We start from the raw sequence: 24,674 nt of genomic DNA, 5'->3' as shown, positions 1-24,674 counted from the left end.
ATCTCCACCTGCCCGCAGTCTGCAGCACGACCTGAATGACGCATTTCTATCGGCTGCCTTCTCTCGCATACCCTGAAAAAGAGCCCTTTCCTGTCGGGGCTCTTTTGTGCCGTGGCCCACTTGTTTTCACAAACCTGCACTTACTACTGCCAAAGTCAGACACTTTAGAGAGGATGGAAAGCAAGCGGAGTGGTACACGCTAAAAAACGCCTCCTCCATTCACCCCAGAGCCCCTCCCTCTGAAAACCTTTTCCATTCTACACTCCACAGAGTCCACTTACACAGCAGTGAACGCTGGACACTTGCATCTCTTTAAACACATCTCATGCTGTTTGTGATTGAGGCCATCATGCTGCCACTTCTTACTCGTACTTTCAAGCTGGAGCTGACATAAAACCGTGACCGTTACTGCTGCATGTTAAAAGTCGTTACTGTTATCGGTGTGCCGTAAACATCTACCCTGAATTTACCGCCTTTCTAGAACTTTCAAACAAATAAATGAGGCATAATTACCCTTAACGTGGTGTCATTGTCTTTAGTCAGTGCCTGCAAGCAAAGAGGAGTTGGCATGTTGAGGCAAAGTCATGCACTGCCCGAAGCAAAGTGTACACAAAATGAGCAGCAAGCAAACATTCAGCCGGACAGTTTTCCCATTCCCAGTTCACATCAGAGAGGAAGCGTGAAGGAAACCCAGAGAAGCTGCTGCTGCTTCCTGATAAACTAGATGAGATAAAGCGACTGAAGATCATCCCCGTCTCTTGACCGGAAGACAAGGACGACATGACACAACTGTGGCAGCTCCTAATGAATTGATTCATTATTGTGAGAAAGATTATTTTTGGCCATACTTGTGTCAACGAATGAGATGTTTAAAGTAAGGCATAATTACGCAGGAGCGATTACGCTCAGGTACCGTCAGGAAATGTTTCACCTTCCTTTGAAGCCACATCTTCCCCTCATCGGTCGGAAAACAACCCAGAATCTCTTCATGAGAGGACAATGCAACAATCAGCACCATCTGCTGTGGCCAAAGACAATCCTTCACTTCATTCTCCTCGGAGGGGATGCTATGCTCCACTTGGCTTTTATGCAATCTTAACAGCGTGACTCTGCCAAAAAAGTAATTAAAAGATGGCTTATTAATCTCATGCCAGTGGCACAGAAAATAAATAAAAGCGCATTCTTTTCTGTCTGCCTGTCTGTTTGCACACAAGCAAACGTGAAAAGCAATCAGGGAAACCACCCTGCCCTCTAAACCACAGGGTCCAAACGCCTTTAATGGCCCACATTGTCGAAAATCACAACACAGTGCCCCCCATCAAAGTTAATAATTGAGCAGTTATCAGGAATGCCAATGTTTGTTAGATGAAGGTGGATGAGGTGAGCAGTTAACCCCCGACAACGGTGACAGAATAGAAATTGAACCCCTTCCAAGACAAAGTGCGACATTTGTGACCTTGAAGAACCAATCAGAGAGTGCACACTGGGGCGCCAAAGTGACAGCTCTCCTCCGCACAATATTATCTTAAGATGTTGTTTTTCTGCTGCCTGAGAGGTTTGTGGAGCTCTGGATTTGTTAACGCGAGGTGTCCGGGGCTCTGGGAAGATCGACACCCAGCAGGGTGCATTTTTATCCAGCTCTTCCAAATCTAAAGAGTACAAAGTTTAAGAACTTTCTTCTGCTTTGAAAAATGTTGCTGTTAGCACATTAGGCTAACTGCCTTCCAAAACAACAAGATCCTGTTTTACACATTCCAAAATGTTGTCTGGGAATTAATGAATTTACCAGCTTTATCACGTAGACAGAGAAAGAAAGAAAAAATCAGTTACCCTTTCAATTAACTCTCAGATAGCCTTAGTTAGGCGAGCTAGCTGCAGCTGCTAAAATTGGCTAATTACTATTTCAACTAATCAATGGTCACCAGCATGAAATAAGAAGCCTGCTTTTTTTTCTTTTAAATCAACTACGATGTTCGGTTGGAATGAAAGACAAAACAGCTGAACATGATGGTATTGGTTGGGCCTAGGGTGAAAATCTGTAAGAAAAAACCAGTGGAGAGAAGAGAATCCAGTCACTTTGGCCCCCAGTTGGGATTGTAAGAAGATAATAGCCCCCCACAGCCCCATTTTCAAGAGTGGAATGAGATTTGTTAGACAGTTGACTCATACTCGTTTAAAGAGACGTCCAATAGCGCTTTCTTCTTTGTTCTGCAAAACGTTTCAAAGTCAAAGAAATGTAAATTATCCACTGCGAAGGAGCACAACAACATGCATCTGAAAATGTGCCCACCAATAGTTATTGGTTGTGTGTGTGTGTGTGTGTGTGTGTGTGTGTGTGTGTGTGTGTGTGTGTGTACCAACCTTGCTCCGAGCATCAACGTTGAGCAAACACACCCCACAAGCCAACTCCTTCGCATTCTTGATGCCGTGCCTCAGAATGCATGAGGAGAAATCCAGGGAGCTCTCATCGGGCTGCAGAGACAAACGCACACAAACACATTTAACTTCCTGCTGCAGGGCAAAAATGCAGTCACTTCTATTCTTATAACAGCACTGGCAATACGTTTGCTTTATCCTAAGCATCATCAACATTTTATAAAGAGCCAGCCTGACATAAACCACGTGCAGGCGGAAAAAAAAAACAAATATAAAAGAACGAACAATGCATCTATATGCATGCTTCAATTAAACATTTGTTTCACAGAGTTTTTTTCTCTTTGTCCGTGAGCTAATGTGTCAATTCTGTGCAGCATGAAAAACAGCATCCCCTGCTTTGCTGACAAAAGCAGACAGCTTGGAAAATAAATCTCTCCAGTCTGAACACCAGCTTACCAAAAGGCTCCGGCAACCTAATCAATGAATCATTGATTCTAACCTAATGGATTCACTGCTATTTCAGTTCCTTCATTGCCGAATGAAGCCCAGCGCTCTGTCGTTATGTGTCTTTGTTCCGTCTGCCACTGAAAGGACACAGAAATCTATTCCTTTACTGGATAACTGTGTGCGGCTAGAAAATAGTGTTTTAATGATCCTACAGTGAGCTTGGCCAGCGACATGAAGCCCATGAGGTTGTTCCACACATGAGTGATGTCCTTCAGCAACCGCTGCAGCTTCTCAGAGCACACGGCTGTCGCCTTGATGGCGAGCTCCACGCGCCTGGTGATGCGATACACTTCCACAACACCTGACAGACCAGAGGAGGCAGACATAAGACACGGAGAGCATGTTTTCGGCTTGTCCTTCACAGGGTTTAAGGCTGCACGCGGGCTTGTTGGTCTGGCTTCCTCACCCAGCAGGTACTCCATGCCCTGAGCAGACTGGATGACCTCGGTGCAGACGGAGGAGCTGCTGATGCCGTTCAGGATGTTGTTAGCTTTGGTGATGACCTTAATGTGGGAAGACAGAAGCCTGCTGTGAATTATATAATATGTATCTGTGCTCATGATAACCTCATTTTTGTCACAAGCCAAGGATTTTATGCTTTAGCAGACAACTGCACACTTTATCTGGGTTTAACATCACTTTAAGTTATTTTTTTAGGGTGGCGTAGTGGGTAGTGCTGTTGCCTCACAGCAAGAATGCTCTGGGTTCGTTTCCTTTTTGTGCAGAGTTTGCATGTTCTTCCCGTGTCTGCATGGGTTTTCTTCAGCTTCCTCCCACCTCCAAAAACATGCAATTTACATGAATCATTCACACCAAGTGTGAGCTGGCGCCTTGTCCAGGGTGTAACCTGCCTTTCGCCCATAGTCAGCTGAGATAGGCTCCAGCAACACCCATGACCCACAAGGCAGATAAGCAACTGTAGACGAGACGATTGCGATCTGTGGATGGATGACTAACATCGAGAATATGACGATGTTTTATGTTTCAGTCTCTCGCTATGTAGAACAGACTGAAACATAAGTGTGCAAGGGTTCTCATTGTGAATCAAGTTGTGCTTCCCTCTGCCGCTAAAGGTGCGCAAAGAATCGTAGCATTCTTATCGGGAAACAACTTAAATATTTAAGACATGCTGGCAGAGGTAAAGAAAATGATTAGTTCCAAAAGTTACATCATAAACAAAATGTCAGTAGGCTGAAAAACATTTCAGGCTAGCAAGTCGATCAATCAATCAAGCAAGCCAAGGTCACAAACAGGAAACAAATACAAACCTCAAGAGCATTTTCCAGACATCTTTGCCACTCGTATGCATAGCGCTCACTCTCCTGCAACAACAACAGCAACAAACAAAGTTCTATCAAGCAAACACAACAGCAAAACAGAAGTAGAGGCAAATATCTGCATCCTGTGGCTTTTCACGGTTCTGAGTATTTCGCTGGAATCAGGTGTTTATGAACAGAATTAGGGACCGCCTCACCTCCACCTCCCCCGTCAGGTCCTTGTACTTGTCCCTGATGACAGGCAGGGTGGGCTTCTCATTCAGAGTGTTAGAGCGGTCTCTGAAGGGCTGCTCTGGAGCCGGCGATGGCGGGGAACGGCCAATTTCCTTGTCGCCCAAACTGTGACTGCGTTTGTGGGAGCCTGAGGCAAAGAGGCGAATGATGTGAGGAAGAACGACAAAACATTTTTACATTTGACTCTATAAATTCAGCAATACAAGGCGTTAACTCTTGTTGATAAGAAACTGTCTGTTGGCAACCTTTTTTCTTCAATCAGTTGGAGAAAATTTCATCCAGACATGGTAAGCTTGAGAAAATACTTGATTTTTGACAAAAAAAAAATGTTTTTATAAAAAAGGAGACACAAATATGCAGCTATGAATTATTTATAAGGACTCAATGGATGGACAAATCCTGGCAGGGGTCCATAACAAACGCATGCTAAACCTAGACTAGGCCACGGGGATGGAATGTGTGTGTGTGTTGTCCAGAGTCTAGACACAAGTAATCCCCCCCCCCCCCCCCCCCCCCTCACTCTTTCACCACCCACAGAGACATGCGTCATCCTCCCCACATCCCAGAAGCTCTATCGTGATTAGATTAGGTTTCCACTCAGCACTAAGGAGTAAAGGTAAGCCTCCTCTTCACACAAAATAATTAAAGGCAGCAAAAGCAGATAAATCAATATGGCGAACGGGCTTTTATCACAGTTCAGCAAATTCTAACAAACTATTTGTGACACATGACACTGACAAACAGCAGTTAGAAAACCGACACCCTTAATTCAGTTAATTTCAGCTTCTTGATTTGATGGCCTCTGCTAATCCATCTCATCAGTCATTAGAGCAGGATGTCGTCTCAACGCTGCCATCTAATGTCTGACAGCTTCATTACAGACCAGGAGGGAGTACTAAATGGGGGGTTGGGTGGGAGAAGATGCCGCTTTGTTGGTTAAAGGACAAACTTAAAGTTACCCTGTAGAGTCTTATTTTAAAATATCTAATATATGGTAGTCATTTATGCATTAACATTACAATGAGGAACAAAAACTAATTTTAATCAAGCGATTCGTTAAACAAAATAATGTTTCAATGAATCATTTTTAAAGTAACAATCATTCACATTTACTTTTTTCAGCTTCTCAAATGTTTTTTTAAAAGCTTTTTGATAACTGGAGCTGGAAATTGAATAACAATTTGAAAAAGAAGAATTACAGTATTTTTGATCGAATGATTCTTGATTCATTAAATGTTACAAAATCATACCAACAAATGTTCCCAGAATCGAATGAATGCCAGATTAATGAATGACGATAAAAAAAAAAAAAAACTCAAGTTGTATTTCTATCACAGCCCGATGATTGTGACTCACCTTGAACAGACAAGTCGAAAGTTGCCAATTCATTCTTGATCATCTCTTCACTGGACTTGACGTTGGCCTGAGTGCTAGCTTTGAGGAAGTCAGACTTGCCAAACTTCGGCTTGTCCCCCTGGAAGGATCCGAACTCATCAGGGGCTTCACTCTGGTTTCCATCTAGGTCCACTGCAGCGGTGACCGTGGGCGAGTCTGACCTTTCAGAAACAGTACTTGCAAAGTCACCAAAATTGTCCTCAGCTTCAACACAGTCCTGGTCACTGCAGCCAAAATCAGCAAAGGCTTCAAACTTGTCATCTGCCAATGAGCTGTCGTCAGTAGGGAAGGCGGTGGTGACCTTTATGGAGCTGGTTGCGATGTTTTCTGCACTGCCAAAGCTCCGCTCCTCGCTCTGTGCCGTTGGAAAGGAAGCGGCCTCCAAGCCCCGCGGCTTTCTGACCTCACCTGGCAGACATTCGTCCCGGTCTGACCAGTCATAGCTGGTCAGGGTGCTGAGGTCCGACGTCCCAAAGGGGTCAAATTTAATGTCGTCTCCTTCTGTAATGACAGCACAGACATACCAGTGGTTCCTAGGAATAGCACAAATGCTCTCATGGTATGTGGTAGATTAATAAATCTGGATGAGATTTCAGTCGAATTATTATGAAGTCACTTATCTTTAGTTGAAACAAGTAACATTTTCCTCGTGGGGCTTAGGCTTTGATATGAAGTTAACACTTTTGAGCAGGTTTCGTTATAGTTTACAGACAGCTGGACTCTCACCCAATTCTGTGTAACACAATTCCAGAGGGTCAGAAGTTTAAAGGCAATGAGCTGTAGCTGCCTTCGGGTCATGGCTTTGGAAGCGTTTAATCTGAGGTGTAACTAACGGATGCACTTTAAGCCCTACTTTCCAAACCACTTCCTTTTTGCTCGACATCATGGAAAATTGAAAACCGCCATGACCTTCATCTTTAGGAGAAATTTCTAAACACCTAAAACGCACGCCATTCATCTGTGCAAAAATAGTAAGCAAGTATAATCGCCAAAAAGACCATGCAATCATGATGCCATTAAGGAGGGAGACACAATTGGTCTCAGAAAAGGACCCAGTGCAAATCAATCCCAGAAGAACAGTAAAGGATGGAGGAAGCATCTTTTTCTACATTTAAACCAGTCCAATTATAGTTAGAACCCTGAAGGCCACTTCACAAAGAAGCTCCTGCTTCAAAACCTTCGCTCAAAGGCCATTTGAAACCGCACATTGTGACAAATATCTGCTTTTAGAAAAATGTGCTCTGGTGTGATGACACAAAGAGGAAACTGTTCGGTCAAAAAGACTATCATTATGCTCTGAGAAAAGGGAGGCTTTTAAGAGCCTGGCGTACAGAGGTGGCTGCATCAAAATTATGGAAATATATTGAAGAAAATCTCAACACATTAGCAAGGAACTTCAAGTCAGACCTTTTAGATTTGTATGTTCTAGTGATTTTTGTTTGTCTTGCATGAAGCAGTAAATTAAAATCAAATCATTTTCAATTTTGGTTTTTGCATTTTGAAATGAAAACTCAAACAACCGCCAATATTTCTTTTCTGAGGTCCATGTCTGAAATGAAAATCTAATTAGTAAAAAGATATATGGAACATCTACCAACCTGATTCAGCTAATCCATTTCTGTCAAGAAAAATGGTCAAAATGTCTGAAACATAAAAAGCTTGTGGAAGACCATTTGATCAAAAATGAAAACATTACATATATGCTTTATGTTATATACACCGGTAGCTAAATGTTTGACCGAGTGGGAAATAAGGAAAGAAAGTAGGAATAATCATTCTGTGTCCTATGAGTCTGACCTTTCCTAACTAGCCTAAGATGAGGAGTGTTATTTAATGATTAATGTCAGGAAGTAAGTAGTGCATTGGCCAAAGGCTTATGCAAATGTCAGTTCTACCTCTGGTGGTATTTAGTCATGAGGTTGGTTTTACTTTTATTTCTCCAGTTTTTCATATATCTGATATTTCTGCCTCCGATCCTTTACAATGGAGGTGAATGCATTTAAAATTGTGGCATTTACAGGATTGATACAGGAAAGATGACGATGACGATTCCTCACCTTATTAGTGTCACTCCACGTAATATAGATAACAGAGGGCCATTTCTTTGAAAGTTTATGGAATGAAAACGTGACAGAAAAATGAGTAAATTACCCAGAATACCACATTGTCATTAGAATGAACTATTTCTGATCGTTTTGCTTGACTTTGAAAACAAAAAGCACTACAAATAGAACTCCATTGAACTCCAATGGAGGCCAAAATCGGAGATACATGTATTTCAAGATATGATAAAAATCTAGCCTATGAGCGTTTCACACTACCAGAGACGCGTGACAATAATTTGACATTTTCTATTGCGTATTACCTTTTAAATACCACCTATGCTGCATAAACACTACTAAAATAATGAAATCACGTGTACGGTAAAATTACCCCTCATCATAATCTGCACTATAAAAACGTAAAAAATAAATAAATTCCCATGCAATTATGTGTACCGGTAGGTTAATTCATAAATGTATGATGCCGACTACATCATGATGCACTGGACAAATTATTACTGCAGTAATACTACTCTGCAATAATAATGCATCCTCTCATGTACAGTATATTTGATAATTATTTTACATTACCGTGCAAAGAGTACGGTAAACCATTTATTTTATATAATGGTCAATTATTTCATTTGTCGTTGTTGGCGACAAACACCAATGGTGTTGTGCTCACAGCGCACGCTTTATGACCAGCTTCCTTACGACATAAACTGCTTGTACCGGTACAGATTTTCCGTATTAAGTACCGTATTCAAGTCTGCTTCTCACACACACTCACAAGCACACAGCTCAAATTTCTCAAACCCTTCCTACTTTGCAAGATGGCACAATGAGAAGAAAAAAAAAGCAATTTGTGAAATTGACAAGGAGCTAAAGGTTTGAGCCTCGTGTCATTTGACCACTTTTCCTACTCACGAAAGGAAAAGGAGAAAATAAAACGGTACGCGTTTCAGCAATACCAACAGTAATATTTATTACGACAACATGAGAGAAGAGAAAGGTCACAAAGTACTGTGAAAGAAGTCTATCATTACAAGATGTTTGTCAAAACTAACAGCAAAATTAGATTTCAGTCATTTAGAATACAAGGGCATGCAGAGTTAGGAGTAAAGGTAGAAAACACTGAGGGTAAAACAAAGATAGCCCGAGGATATAGAAGCAGAAAGCAGAATGAGAAGGCGCAGACTAAAACCAGCACGACTGGGGAGATTCAGCGGTGTTTTCCTCTCAGGATGAAAAGCAACAAGTGGCTTTGGACAGGATTTGAATACAGAGCTTTCAAAAAGCCAGGTTAAAAAGGTAATTGGAAAAACAAACTGGAGGCAAGAAGCATTAACCCTTTGAGAACTTGAGGGGTGATATGCTTATCGGGAAATACTGTGCACAAACTGCACTGAAGGAGCAGTGAGGAGTTAAAAGCCCCTTTGAAGCGGCCCTCATCTCTATACTCTTACAGTTCCGACACTAAATTGTTGCAACTGGCGCTGATACGATCACATCTGCATCTAACTGACTGTTAAAACATGGTGTGATCTTCATTCAAGAACTCAAAGGGTTACAGAAACAACGAGGGCCATCCTTACAGCAGACATCCCAGAGAGGGCTGCAATTTACATCCAATCAAAGCTGCAGAAACAGATTTAAAGAGACAGTATCCTTTTTCTCTTGCAACAGTGATTGTTTGGCGAAAGCAGGCTAATCTTCACAAGCTCTTTGATCCCCAAATAAAACCACACCATTATTAATCAAGACAGGAATGTTTAGTTTAGAATGTAAGCCTAAAATATTTATATTAACATTTTAATATTACTTAGTACCGTTAGCTACATTTGAATGATAGTTGTTAAATCATAAGATCAAGAAGTTGTCTAAAGAACAAATATTCCAGTAGTAAAAATACACTATTAAATATTTATTTATACATTCTTTTCTTTGATAAAAACAACTTGCAATACTGCTATGCATAAAAAGATATGTTGTTTTATTTTCTTGTCAATTTCACAAATTGAGAAAGCAGGCACACTGCAGCAAAAAGCAAGGCAGAAAGGGCAATACTAACTTCGTTATGTTCTCAGAGAGCCAGACATGGTAATTCATGCTGAAATATCGTAGATAACAGCGACACATAAGAAAAGTCAGATTCTTTATGTGTTCCAGATTCAAAAGGAACCTTGTAAAAGAAATACTGTCTCTTTAAGATTCCATACATGTCTAGAAACACAGTGGAAAGCATGGTGAGGTTCTCAAACCGATTGGCCTGCTACACTTTTCTTGAACAACAATTGTGTGTCTCCAAGAACAAGAATACTGGATGAATGAATGATGGATCATGAGGTGCAGCTGTTACAGTTGTGTAAATGCTTCTAAGGACTGTATCGATGCTGCCCGTTCTCTGTCTGACAAGTACCGGTTACTGTTACTGTTCATCTAGCTCTGAGGGGCCCGTTTCAGGTCAAACCAAAGCTTGACTACTGCACTGAAACTGAAATAAGGCAAAGGGGAATTGTGCATCCCTTGGAGAAAATGATACGGTCGGTTTGTTGCACAACTGAATAATTGCTGACAATGCAAAAAAAAAAAAAGTGAATGCGAGTGAAAATGGTTCATTGTTGAGGTGAAAATTATTTCAAAATTCTCAAATTGTCTAAGCCTTCAATTAAAAAATAATAATAATTACAAAATCATGTTTGTGTTGCTTTCACCTCACAACGATTAAACACCATCCCGGCTTGCATTTCCTGTGAAACATGAGTCAAGACATGAAAGGTGAGATGTTGAATGAATAAATGGTGAGCATTGGGGAGGAGGAGGAAATGAAGCGCTGCCAAGTCATATGCCAGAATATACCTAGAAGATTTGATAAAAGGATATACCGGTAGGTAAACTTTAACTCCATGTTCATGGATGTGAGGTAGGGGGGAACTCTATTATGGAAACATCTCATGATCGCCAAATAATACTGCATGCAAAGTCTTAAAATGCTGCAAGGTAATATAATACCCAGACATAAAAAATAAAATAACTGAACACACACTAATAATCAACAATCTGGCCTGGAAACGGTATTTTTAGCACATGAATGATGTGCCAGAAATCACAGCTGCTCTTGTGAAACGATTCAGTGCTGCTCCATTTCAGAATAGCCTGTTGTAGTTGTGTGCAGCTAGTCAAAACGTTATTATAGGGTATTTATTCAGTACAGACCAAATGCCAGCAGTTAAAAAGGTGAATGATGGCTTTTATGTTTGTGGAAAATTGCTGCCCGTAATAAAATAAATGAGTATAAACGAAAGGATCATAACAACCATAACAACCTCCTGCACTAAATCTGCAATCAAGTCAACACGTCAACAACACACACGCGCACTCACACACAGCGACACACCGTTTGGCCTGAGGACACAAAGGGTACCCTGCACCGCTGCAGCGTGGACGCAACAAACAGGGACAATATCTGAGTCATGCAGACCGCAGCCTGAGACATCATTGATGAATGACTGTCAACAAGCACTCATCGCCATTCTTGTAACTAATAAATAGAGATAGAGACGTGGGCCAGGACCTTTCTGTCATTACAATAATGCATGAAGGGAGCAAGGGAGTGGAATTAAGAGAGGATGGAATGCTGCAATAACTCAAAATAAATAAACATAAATACGATGAAAGCTGAAATGTAGAATGAAAGATGTTACTTTAGTCGTGTCATCAGTATTTGAGCATATTCAATTCACTTAGGGCCTCATTGTCCTGCCCTTTGACCCCTTGATTTGCGGTCACAAGGTCACAGCTGGCCTTGGGACTAATAGCGCGTGTGACTTGATGGAGCCTCACCACAGCAATCGCACCAGTTCCTCACCTGTAGCAGGAGGCTGATGGGCCGAGAGGCCAGGCAAATCCAGAGAGCTGTCAGACATCACATGTTTCAGGTCTCCGCCCATGTCCGACAGCTTCATGTCTAGCTGTACTGAAAGTGCGTCCTCGGAGTCATCCTTTCCCATGCTGCTGCCCCCAATGGATGGAAGATCAAGGGACTTGACAGAGGCGGAGTCCTCTTTGGCCTGTTTGAAAGCGGCCACCTTGTCCACTAGAGTCTTTTCCGAGGCCCCTAGTGCTGTGCAGAACTTGGAGGACTGAAAGTCAGCAAAGTCGTCTGTATCGCTTTTAAGAGACGAAAAGGAGCCACCGCCACTCTCTTTAGTGTCATCATAGGCCAGGCCTCCCTCCAGAGACAGCTGCTTGAAGACGTCATACTTGTCTGAGCTCTGTTGAGTTGGCTGCTGAGAGGAAGACTCCCCTTTAACCCTCACGCTGCTCTCACCTTTAAGCTCCCCACCAGAACTACCAAATGCCATGAAGTCTGCAAAGTCATCCTGAGGCGCTGCCATGGATCCTCCTGCTGCTGCTGCTGATTGAGCAGCATCAGAGGAGGAGCCAAAGAGGGCAAAGTCACCAAAATCATCTGCACCTCCCCCTGGAGGTTTGGCTCCACGTGGCAGAAGAACTAGAGAGGGTGGCACAGGCACCGAGGGGAATGTACTGGCTTTTGTCTCCGGGGGGACAGGGACAGAGGGCGCTATAGAAGAGAAAAGGTCCAGGTCAGCCATGTTGAGAGGATTTCTGGGCTGAGGAAGAGACACTGCTGGCTGTTGCTGTTGCTGCGGAAGATGTTGTAGAGACTGAGAGCTTGGGAAAGCAGAAGGAAAGGCGGGTTGAAGGATCTTGGTCTGTTCTGAGGGGTCTAGGGGAGAGACGCTGTCTGCCGTTTTAAAGTCTGTGAAGCCATCATCAGCACTGACAGACTTGAAATCTGCAAATCCCTCTCCTGCAAACACAAAAGAACAATTTGCAATCATTACAAAAATATTGATGATGAAGTATGGACTGCAGTGTCCAAAGAACAGCACGCATCACTGCACAAAGAAGCTCTGTCACCTAAAGACACATTACCATGCAGTGAGGAAATGATAGAACAGTCCTCAAAACTGAACTAACAAATAAGTTTGTCCCTAACACTAAAAATCCCTGACATTTACTAGTAACAGTTCGCCCAGGGATGCAACTGAAGCCAACTTGCTGACCAAGCTATTAAAGCTTTCAAGATATCGTCAGCCATAACTATCAGGAACAAGTGCAAATGAAATGATCAAAAGTCACATCAGATACAACCAAATGCATGTTTGAATAAATAATCCAGAAACGGCACATGCATTATAAACGTTTAATACTGTAGAGTTAAATTTATCTACTTTGCAGTAAATATTAGACTTCAACAGAAGTCAGTGGACTTGGGCAGATATGTAATATAATGATCTTTTTTTAAGCGAGCCATTTCAAAAAATCTATAGAAACGACAAATCTTCAATCGGTATTTTTGCAATTAATAATCTCTTACATCGTCAAATTAACACATTTTTTTTAAACATGTCATTATCATAAACCACACAGAAAAATCGTCAGGATGAATTCTTGCATTTCAGCGGTTGTTAATCCGCTGTGGTATTTTATATGCATAGAGCGAAAGGAGAATCTCCTCTTACTGCTTGTATGGTGAAGAAGAGATAACTAATGGGCTCATTAAGGAGATGGAGTCTGACAATGCCAAGGAAAGGTCACTGCAAAGCATGACTTACTGGAGTTGTAAGAGTCGTACCCATCGGAAACTGTTCTAATGAAACAGGGATGGAGACACACTAGCATCAACGCTACAGGCTCGCAAAGCCGGGCACAGTGCAAACACGGAACAAAAGTGACATGATATTGTAATGACCTAACACGTTTACCAAGAGGAAAAAAAAAAAAGGTAATTAGAATGAATGTATCGCTAAAACCTCCTTTTGTTTTTGAGGGTTCTCCTGTTCCTCAGTCATGTTCTTGCAGGGAACATCTCAGGCCAAGGGAATCTGACCAGGGAACCGCTAATATGAATATGTGGCTCTCTTATAGACAAAGTGAGACTTGGAAAGTGTAATAAATGGCGACTGAATTTCTTACCAACTAGCTTTTTGTCAGCCGGTTGCTCCAGCTGTCTGAACACGCTATATTTGTCTCCAGTATCTGGATTGGAAAAAGTAGAGAATGAACCGCATGAACAGCAAATACAAGACACTTAGCCAAGTCTTAATGGCGTAACATTCTCCACAAATACACCCGTTTGTTCTTCTGTTAACCTGAAGATAGCTACTAAGAGAATACATTCTGTTGTTGTTTGGGAAGCACAAATATTTTGCCTTTGTGTCATAAATTAAGCCTGAAAATGAGCCTTGTGTCAAACATGCTGTGGTATGTTGACCGAAAAGGAAGCTATGCAACTCCTCCTCTCAATCCTGGTGAAATATGTGAAAAGGCAAATTAGAATTCTGAGCAGATAGCACCAGAGAGGAGGGGGAGTTGTGTCGTGAACCGTGTGGCTTTAAACATCTTAGCATTGTTTATATTTCCTTCCCGATTGTTCAGCCTGGGTGAAGCATTTCATGTGCAGCACACCATACTTCTGACACACCGTGACTCTGTGTGAAGGACAGAAAGCTACCTGAGCCTGGCTTTGAGGGCTCTGCAGGCTGATCCACCGACAGCTGCTTGAACACAGCATACTTATCAGAGGACGAGACAGAACCGGTGACTGGGGTCAGGATGGTAGGCGCGCTGCAGGGACACAATAGCTATAGTCAGAAATCAGGAAGCTTGAAGTGTATTTGGAAAGCTTAATCCCCATAAGATACCCGAGCTGAACTGCGCAGGGCTCAAAGAGTCTGGAGACCAACTGAGGCCTTTTCTTAAAAGCCTTTTCGTTTCACAAAGTTCAGAACAGGTAATGGCTATAAGCTGATGCAAGTTGAAGGTAGCTTGTTAAATATATCTGAGTTGTTCATGGTATGGCTAAGAAAGACAATTTCATACATATTCTGTGGACATCTGTTAGATCTCATTGATTTCTTGTGGAACCGTCACAACAGGCTGCCAAATCTGGTCATTCTGATTTCAAGAACAATCTCCTTCACATTTCAAACATCCGTTTGTCTGAAGTGAAGACAAGGGTCAGCTAAAAAAGCTCGGCACAATTATACCGGTAATGAGAATTGTATCAATATTTTCATATACGTCTCAAACAGAAAGCACAAAAGCACTTACAGTGCATCAGTACTAATAAAATTACACGAAAACCCTCCATTCTTTGTTCTGATTTGCCTATAAAAGGATCAAAAACCAAAGCTGTACTTGGAGAAAAAAAAAACGACTTCATTCTCTGATATCAAGCTGGAATCGAGCGCAAAAGGAAATCACTAAACTCACTTTCCAGCAAATATTAAGTTTCCTCAAAGCCTTTCTCTGCATGCCAGTTCAAGCTGGCAAACCAATATATGCTTTTCAGCCTCTCATTTAATCAGACAGTGCCCTCAGACTGCGGGGAATTCTTTTGAGATTGCTGAAACGGAACAGGATGGTATATTTTTAGGGGAGAAACCGGAGGGAATTACAAAACGCCTATGGAGCGATAGATACGCAATACTTCAGTTCTCCTTTCTCTATCAATAGATAATTGGCATTCAGCTTTCTCTCCATGACAGACAAAGCAAGCATTCTGATTATTATCGATATATGCTGCTGGTCGAACTGTGGCAGACTTCCAACCAAAACAACTCTGTTATACTATTATACATACAGAGAGTCTTATATGGCATTAATAGGGTTAATCAGCGTTGTGTGAGCGTTTCATCTATACAATTCCACACTGTAGGTTTAAAACTGCATTTTGAAATGTACAATTGAACAATCTATTTCAGAATGACCCAGTGTTGACGCGTGGTTGTACCTGTTTTGGTGCTGAGGCGTAAGGTTTGAGGAGAAACTTCCACCCAACTCTCCCTGGAACTCAGTGAAGGCCTTGTCTGATGCTCCAGCCTTGGGAGCCTCCTGGAAGTCCTGGAAGTCATCATCATCCACTTTGGTGGCCTGAGTCAATAGGTTAGGGATTAACAAGTGAATTATGGTGGATCTGAGATTAGGACAGAAGGAAAACACAGAACTAAAGGCACCTTTACCTGTGCTGGAGGGAAACTGGCAATGAAGCTAGGGGTTGTGTGTGCATGAGGGGGTGCAGCAGGCGTCATGGCAATGACTGGTGGTGCAGGTGTAGGCATAGACATTGAAACCTGGGGCTTGGTCATCATAGGCTGCTGGTGCTGGGGCATGGCAGGAGCAATAGCCATAGCTAGGGCCGGTATGCTGGGCATAAGTGGAGAGGGGAACTGACTGAGGATTTCCACATTCATTGCTGGGAAGCCATTCTGGGAAAAAATGGAAACAGTTTTTAAATAAACAACTGTGAATGTAGTTTTACTGTACAAATACTTTCAAATTTCTGCTGTTCAACCAATCCAATGAAAAGACAAACATCAAATGCCACTTGTTGTGCCCAGTTTTAAGGCTCCTGAAGGTTTACGTCACCAAAGGTGCCTTATTATTCCTCACATGGAAGCAGCGGCACGCCGTGATTCGGGAGCTGCCTGCACCTTTTCATCATCCCAGAGGTGGTAGCTTGTAAGCTTGGCTGACGGGGACCCAGACATATATTCATCGTACAATGCTTCACACGCCCTGGGCTAATTCACAATGCTGCCTCCTGCTCCCCATCTCTAGCTGCATTTAATTTGAGGGTAGCGCTTATGAAGAGACTCCGTGGAAGTTACAGGGACTAAAAGTGAATTTGTCCCAAGGCTATAATTTGTGTTTACCTGTGCCACACCAATTAGTGCAAGTACAGTATAGAGCTCCTCCTTGGTCAGCATTCCAGGCGTTGTGCGGTTGGCTGAAGCCCAGATTTGCCCGAGCGCTTCCCTGGGAAGACCTGATGACATGAGTATTGGGTAGAGCTTGGCTGTGTCTATTCCTGCAGGAGTCATCGTGAATTCAAGTACTTTCTTGAACATTTCTAAAAGGAGAAAAACAAAGCGTTTATTTGTTTTAATGAATCACAATGCATAATATAGCATTTAAAAATCTGAAATATCATACTGCAAATGTTTACCTGGGACGAGGCTGTCGTCGTAAACCCAGGCTGGCAGCATGGGTTGGATGTGCTCTTGCTGTGGGAACACGCCAACACCTGATGTCACAAGTGCGCGCGCGCACACACACACACACACACAAATAGTTAAAGTCTTGTCCTGGCATATGATTTGCTAAGCCTGCTGAGCCCTGCTTGCATCAAACTCAATAGAATAGGCCTGATGTCTGGAAGGCATGGTGCTGTTACGATGATCTATAAATCAGTCTCTGAAGCATTTCCAGCTTCAAGGAGAGGAGAGATAAGAAGACAAGGCTGTAACAGCTGATACTGACATAAATAAGCATTTATTTTAGACTAACAAACATTATTTAAAAAAAAGAAAAAAGTGATGGCTCATTTTTTCCTCTATTAATTCAGACAGCCACTTTGAAAATAATACTCCCATCAGTCTAGGGAATATAAATGAATCTTATCTCTTCGGCCTCCATGAAGAGCCTCTAGATTTCCCTCAAGGAAACGCACGCGGACAAACAAATTACAGCGCCAAGGAGAAGCCGAATGGCATGCACAATCAGCCTTGCATTATGCTCGGACCCCCAGCGGCACCTGCCTCCCTGGGAAACCAAAGCAGTCAGCATGCACCAGAGGTCATTCTCTGAGAGGGTGTTACACGGACAGCAGCTTATTGAGTCAGCAGGTATTACCCAATGGACCGCAACAGATGCAGCCCATTTCCACAGTGTGAGCAGAGAACGCCAACATGAGAAGGCTCATCTAATGAGATTTCACCTCAAGGCAGAGGTTTAAAGCGGTCAGAAATAAGAGAGCAGAGTTACGAAGGCACATCCCTAAAATGAAATCTGACCTCAGGTAAGGGGAGGGATAAAGCAGGCAGAAATAAGAGCGGAGACATATGACAATATGCAACGACACCGGGGAAAGCAAGTGAAAGACGGAACCACAGATTTAGTGTTGGAAAAAGACAGGACATTTTCCTTTCATGGTATATAGTCTTCAACAGTGTGAATCTCAGTAAAATATATGTCATAAATCATGATGAAGCAAAGCGATAGATTCGATCAAGCTTTATAATAGATTAGTTGTAAAAAATAAAAAATAAACTCTCCCCAGGACAGACAGAAAATGGCTGCATTTTTTTCTGTTTTACTATTACAGCAAAGCAGGGAAGAGAAGAAGCTAAAGAGGCTAAAAACAGGCACTTCTCTCACCACTGCTTCTACTGGTTTGAGGTGGTCGGTCAGCAGCTGAAGGGGTGACACGGGTGGCCTTAGGTAGCGTTTCTGTGACGAAGATAGAACTCAAGTCCTCCGAGGCTACAGCCCAGTTCCTGGATTTAGTGCTGGATTGAAACTGGTTTGTGGCTTTAACTCTAGGACCCATGGTAGCCAAACATGGCCTGGACTTAAAGCTAACCTGGGCCGTCTTATCAGCTGTAAGATCGCATGAGGAGAATAGCTTCTCTTCCAGGGATGGGCCTAGGTGGATGAGGAAAAGGTTTCTTGATAACACATTTTCAGTACACAACAGTTTAAGTTTGCAATTTTGAGGCTAAATTGACAATTAAACTTTGCTTTAATTACACATTGCTACAATTTAAGAGTATTTGCAGAATATCTGTGAGACACTTAACATTAATTTAGTTAAGAACCCCACTGAGATAAAATATCGGAGGCGAGATGCACAAATACATTTGTGTTCTTGTTTCTTTTTTTATATATATATATATAATGGAATTGCTTTTTAAATTAAAAGCGTATGAAAAGAAGACTGTGTTCAGGTTAAACTGAGGAGTGAGAGACAATAGAACAACAAGATTCTTTAGTGGGAGCTCTGAAAATGTTTCTGTGTTTACAGGCAGGTAAAAAATATATTTAGAAGATTAAAAAGAACTAGCGCATTAGCTTAAAAGCATCCTGGCATGAGATCTTATTGCATGATGGAAACCAGATTAACTGCAACGGTCTCATTTGCATCTGTAGTCTGTATCTTTAGTAAGTAAACTAGATGGAGAAACTGTTGTGAGGAAAAATCGTGGGCTCCTGATGGAATCTGTGACAGGCTTAGGGAAAATCACCATTCATATATTTTCTGCACTGTTCTTTAAATTCCTTGCTGCACATATTGAATCATATTCTATTAATTAAACACGCCCGATGCCATAAGGAACAACTTGAATTCTACATTATCTAAACAAGAGAACCTTCTTTCCCAGATTAAGATATAAAGTATATTCTGATTTCCCCGAGAATTAAGCATTGTTGCCATTTAATCTTCTTATTATACTGTACATACTAAACAACTAGGTCAGAAATATCTGAGAGTTAGCGGCCTAGCTGTTGCATTTTACTGGACAGAAGGCGATCTTTGTCCCATCATTCTAGACTCTAGAGGCTGAGGGCTGTCATGCAGCAACTGCACACTGAGATTAGACTGCAGATTACAAATTATAGTCAGTCATCAATCAGAACACCAAACATTAAAAGCTCCAGTATCAAACACTAAATGGTTACAAAAATCTTTTTTTTTTAAATCAGCAAGCTGAAATTATGATTTTAACTATTTCAGAGTCCTTATTTCTGTAGTTTGGGATATTGTGTATCTCAAAAGGTTTAGGCTAACAAAGCTAGGCTAACAAAGCTAGGCCATCTGCTGTGCTGCCTGCATGCTTTCACTACAACACAAGCCAAAACCAGCAGAAAACTCAAAACACGCCAAAAATCTCAAGATTCATTCCCAGTGAAAATGATGAATTACTGTATAACCGATGAGGATTGGACGGGAGGCGCTAAAGCAAAAAAAAAAAAGAGTTACCTTGAAATGTAGATTGGGAGCTGGTGTTGACAGCAGAGTGATGGGTGACAGTGGGGATGGACACAGAGGCTGAGAGGGACTGAGGGAGGGAGGAGGAAGAAGAAGAGGGGTCGAGTGAAGGTTGGACTTGGGCCTGTGCAGACAGGTGGAGGCTGGAGGTGGTGAAAGTATTAACAGGACCCTGAACAAAGTCACTAAACTCATCATCGTCCTCAGAGAAACCTGTTTTGGGGGCCGCGTACAAAGGCTGGGCGTGGGCCTGAGAGGAGAGACCGGAGGTGGAGGACAGAGGGAAGGAGGCAGGGGTGTCTAAAGGCCCCTGAAAGTCACTAAATTCATCACTGTCCTCCAACAAAGCAGAAGGGGGGGAGTGAGTGGAGACAGAAGGGTGTGAAGGCGATGAGTCTGCAAAAGTGGAGAAATAATGATGATGGCACAACACATAAAACACTACAATGGAGAATGAACCAAGGGCTGCACTGCAAAAGAAGCTAGAAAGAGTAGAGACGTAAAATGTGCCCAAATGTCAACAATAAATAGTCCTCTAAATCTGCAAGATTCACATAATAGGTCCTCGGATAAAAAGGTTAGTCACATTAATTTGTCTTTTTTTTCTGACTTTTCTCTCATGTTTGCCTTTTTCCTTGAGGAACTATTGGAATTATTCATCATTAAATAATTCAAGTGCAACAATTTGACAGGTTTAAATGTTAAAATCAATCTTTAGTGACACTGCTCACAACACGGACTTTATTAACGCTTGAAAAGGTTCATTTTGACCTTCGGATCTGTAATTACACTTCAAGCCAGGCCTATTTTCTAAAATAGGAAGGAAACGGTACAATGAGTGAAATCTCTTGGTACAAAGTGCTAACGAGTGCCATGTTAAACACCATCCTACAAATACAGAGTGATATCCACCTGAGACCCGGCCCGTTAGCATGTCCTCTGTAATGGACAACTGTCCACTACAGAGGACATGCTAACGGGCCGGGTCTCTGGAGGATAATACTGTCAAGAGGCAGATGTGAAAATAATGGGATGAAAGAGATGCGATCAGGAACATGTGTTGCTCTTTGCTGCATGTCTGATACTCAGACAGCAAAGCCCCAGTCGTCACGCTAACCTGCATCTGAACCAGCCATTATTCCCGGATGGAAGCATTTCAACGGAGCTACAGAGAAAAGGTGGCGACACCACAGAATGACCCAGTGATGACATCTAAAGTGATGATGTGCAGGTACCTGGCTTCTTAGTCTGCGATGATGGTGTGGGGTGCATCTTTGCATCTCTGCTGAAGCCATCCAGGTTACCTTTGATTGCCTCCAAGGCATCATCGCGGCTCTTTTCCCCTGTCTGAAGGCAGATAAATATTAGAAATAGATCACTTTCTGCCGAGATTGGCAGCAGCTTTGAAAAACAGTAAACAGATTGTGACGAATCTCACCTTCGGCTTGACACTGCTGAGCAGCCTCAGCTTCTGTTTTTGTTCTTCAAACTGTCTTCTTTTCCGGTCCTCCTCCAGCATCTTCTGCTGGTGCTCAAGACGTTTCCTAAAAGAAGTGAGCAAACATTATATGAAATGCCAAATGAATTGAAATCTCAAACAACTAAAGAGCAAAGCAAGACAATGGCATACATTATGATCTCTATCATAAAAGGTCAGTTGATTATTACTTATTAAATATAAATAAATACAAGCGCTGAGCAAAAGTGTTTCAGAGGGTGACAGTAAAATACAGAACAATCAAGTGTAAGAATTTCATCATTACACAAAAGGCAAAATATTTTACATTATAATATAGAATTCTGTATTTGTCACACTTAATATCAAAATTGCATTACAGTTCTTTTCTGTTTTGGAAGAGGTGCTTTTTGTTTCATAAGAATAATTATTATTATTATTCATAAGAATAAATGGCATCATTTCAGTTAAGCGGCTGCAACCTCTAAGGACATTACTTTGGCTATTACACAAGGTTAAGGAATATAAATTGTTCTCATAGAACAGCATCAAGTATATTCGGACCATTTTAGTCTGTTTGATAAAGTTTTATAAAGAACTTTATCAATTATTCATGTGTGAAAGCACCGCCATGCTTCGTGCACGCCCAGTGCACCGGTGATGCATCACGGTGACAGGCAGGCAACACTCAGATGTGTCACGACTCACTATTGACATTTTCGTCGTCCAGACTTCGCTGTGGTTACTCATTCGTTCAATTACACAAGTACAGACATGAACCATCGTGCTTTTACAGACTCGACACAAACAAACGTAAAACAGAACCGTGTTAGTCTTACTGGTGCTCTTCAGCCATTTGTTTCTGCATGTCAGCGGTGTACTGGGGTCCAGCAGGTCTCATGCTCATAAACTGTGGCTGACCCAGGAACTGCATCCCAGGGGTCTGCATCCCAATCGTCATCCCACCCTGTCGGACACATGAGGAAAACATGTGTGACTAGACTGATTAGGAAGCGTAGAGTGTGGACCCGCGGCTACCGTACAAAAGGAGTCATTATTATGCATGCATAAATCAGAGCCTACGGTAGGAATATTGCAAAAAACAAAATAATAAAACTGAAAGCAGCAGCCTCCATTAGAGAAGCACTAGATGTGCAACTTTGTTTAAAAAAAATAGTAATAATAAAATAAAAAGGTCATACTCCAAAGATTCTCAAGCTTACCTGCATAGGAAGTGTTCCTGGGGGCATTTGCCCACCGAAGTTCATTCCCATCATTCCTTGTATGCCAGGCTGCATAACAGGAACCATAGGGAAGGCCTGCTGCTGCTGCTGCTGCTGCTGCATCTGCATCGGCACCATGCCTGCAGACACAAACATAACCAGTTGCAATGTACCGCAGGAACGACAAAGAACAGTTCACTTCATTTGTCTTTGAAACATGAAAGAAACCCCATTTTAAAGTTTGTTTTTAAAGCCTCAAGAGTCTGGACATGATTCACTATTGCAAATCATTTTCCATGACTACTTGAAAAAGGCAGGCTAAGCAACAATAAATCTGTTTTTCTGGTGATTACTGTGACAGCTTGGAGCAAAACAAGAGGAGCGAGGGAATGCAATGGAAAAGTGCATTTGTTTTCACACATACTGTATGAGCTGTGCTGAGAGTGAGCTCTGAAAACATCAGTCAGTAAAAAGCAATCTCACTGCTCAGGGTAACAAGCAAGATACGACATGACAGGTAAAATAACTCCTTCCATCGAGAAGAGCAGGATCCCCAGAGTGTCTGGCCTTCTGAAACACACTTCAGTGATCGGACAAGTCCTCTGGGAGGTGCAAGAAGGCAGGAACGACTTTACTTAGTTGCAGCTGAACTTTATAAATGTTTAAAGAACGAGTTGAGCGTCTTAATTTCAGGTTAAAAGTCTCTGCTGCCCTGGAATCCTATGACTGGCAGCGTCTCAGTCATCCTTCATGGTCTTGCCACGAACAAGTCTGTGAGGTCGGAGGCAGCCCACAGAGCTTTCACGGATGGCCCGTCTGTGAGCTACATCTGGATAACTCTCCATACGACACCAAATGAAGAGGGATTCTGAAGGTCAAAGACCCCAAAAACACTAAGATATATGAATATCTATAATAGCAATGAGCCCCATCACATCTATTGAACGTACCAATGATATTCAAGTTCTCTTTGTCGTCGTTATCTTGATGGATTTTTGATTGTTGACATTATTGCATTGGAAGTTTTTGGTGTCGTTACATCTCTGCAACAATCTGCAGCATTTTCATAAGATTGTGTCTTTAAATCGTAAAATGAAAATGCAGCAAAAAGAATTATAAATCAGTTTAGGAATCCAAACAAATCAGATAAGCTATTAGAAACAAACACTTGGGAAGAGGAGATGGTGATGTTCACTTCAGACAGACTGACCTTGAGGAGGACCCAAAGCCCCTCCGACAGGATACATGAAGCTGAGGGGAGAAAAAGAAACAATACGGGTTATAACATCAAAAGGTTGAGTAAAGAAACACACAATAGTACTTCACAGCATGTTTGAGGAACTCTTTCCATGAGAAACAGAAATTTCCTCATGCGCACTGTAGAGTTGAACAGTTCAAATCTATGTATACATCAAGATACACATGAATATTCCCATGGAAACTACAGTAATTAGTAGTAGGAAATTCAAAATGTCAAAAGGCACAACTACATGTCATGTGTGAGTAAAGGTTGAAAAAACTGTTGGCTATATTCCCAGATCACGTTTATGTTAGAGGAATAAACATAAAATCCCTAAATCTGCCCAAACAAATGTCAAATATTTGTGTTAGAAGACACAGTTGCCCTCACTTTATTTGAATGAGACAATTAGACCAACTAATGGTGAACAAACTGACATAACAATCATATAATCTGCTAATATCATTGTATATCCACTATGCAATGACAATAAAGGCTTTCTATTGTATTTCTATATAAACTGAAATACACATAAAAATATGGGATGCACAGACGGACCATATGCCCTTTTCTGCAGCCAGACGAGAGTAACGCTATATACCCACTGCTAAGCTAACGCTACGGGAACAGTACAAGCCTAGAAATAAGCCTTTGTCATGCAAAGAAAAACAGTTTCAGCCTTTTCACCAAACCAGATTCAACACCAGTTCCCTGACAACTAATCCCAAAAATAACAAACTTTGTAGTGTTTCATTTCCACAAGCTACTTGGACTGACTGTAACAGGCTCTGTGCTGAGAAGCAGGCCTTTAAGAATCAGAAGGAACCTCCTGACAAGTCAGTCCAGCTTTACACCAAAGCACTAAGCAAAGAGTATCAAGGTCAGCTATTGGGGGACCAAGTTATTTCTATTCAGGCCCAAATGTAACTAAAGTCTCTGATGACCTCTAATGATCAAAACCATCCAGACAGGCCACAAACATTTCTGGATGCCGTTCTGTAGACCAATGCTGTTTCCAATCCTGACAGGTTTAATTGTATTCAAGCTTTATTATCATATCATTA

General features: G+C 41.9%; 1 protein-coding gene across 1 annotated transcript in view; it reads right to left on the bottom strand.

The window, feature by feature from the left end:
• Positions 1-24,674, bottom strand: part of LOC137915948 (synergin gamma-like) — a 28,215-nt gene that overhangs the window by 2,431 nt on the left and 1,110 nt on the right. Inside the window, exons 2-23 of the mRNA XM_068759071.1 lie at positions 23,581-23,621; positions 22,371-22,510; positions 21,987-22,114; positions 21,130-21,235; positions 20,927-21,038; positions 19,683-20,087; positions 18,080-18,346; positions 16,869-16,946; positions 16,576-16,772; positions 15,883-16,128; positions 15,654-15,793; positions 14,373-14,485; positions 13,835-13,897; positions 11,700-12,665; positions 5,751-6,290; positions 4,358-4,521; positions 4,152-4,205; positions 3,290-3,386; positions 3,036-3,184; positions 2,362-2,472; positions 2,170-2,208; positions 514-546 (exon numbers count right to left, since the gene is read on the bottom strand). Coding sequence (XP_068615172.1) covers positions 514-546; positions 2,170-2,208; positions 2,362-2,472; positions 3,036-3,184; positions 3,290-3,386; positions 4,152-4,205; positions 4,358-4,521; positions 5,751-6,290; positions 11,700-12,665; positions 13,835-13,897; positions 14,373-14,485; positions 15,654-15,793; positions 15,883-16,128; positions 16,576-16,772; positions 16,869-16,946; positions 18,080-18,346; positions 19,683-20,087; positions 20,927-21,038; positions 21,130-21,235; positions 21,987-22,114; positions 22,371-22,510; positions 23,581-23,621 — 4,189 coding nt within the window. The remainder of the gene's footprint in view (positions 1-513; positions 547-2,169; positions 2,209-2,361; positions 2,473-3,035; positions 3,185-3,289; positions 3,387-4,151; positions 4,206-4,357; positions 4,522-5,750; positions 6,291-11,699; positions 12,666-13,834; positions 13,898-14,372; positions 14,486-15,653; positions 15,794-15,882; positions 16,129-16,575; positions 16,773-16,868; positions 16,947-18,079; positions 18,347-19,682; positions 20,088-20,926; positions 21,039-21,129; positions 21,236-21,986; positions 22,115-22,370; positions 22,511-23,580; positions 23,622-24,674) is intronic.

The sequence above is a fragment of the Brachionichthys hirsutus genome, unplaced genomic scaffold (assembly GCF_040956055.1).
Source record: "Brachionichthys hirsutus isolate HB-005 unplaced genomic scaffold, CSIRO-AGI_Bhir_v1 contig_997, whole genome shotgun sequence".
In the NCBI taxonomy this organism is placed as follows: Eukaryota; Metazoa; Chordata; class Actinopteri; order Lophiiformes; family Brachionichthyidae; genus Brachionichthys; species Brachionichthys hirsutus.
The sequence above is the reverse complement of the archived record's forward strand: the minus strand, read 5'-3'. Positions and strand labels throughout refer to the sequence as shown.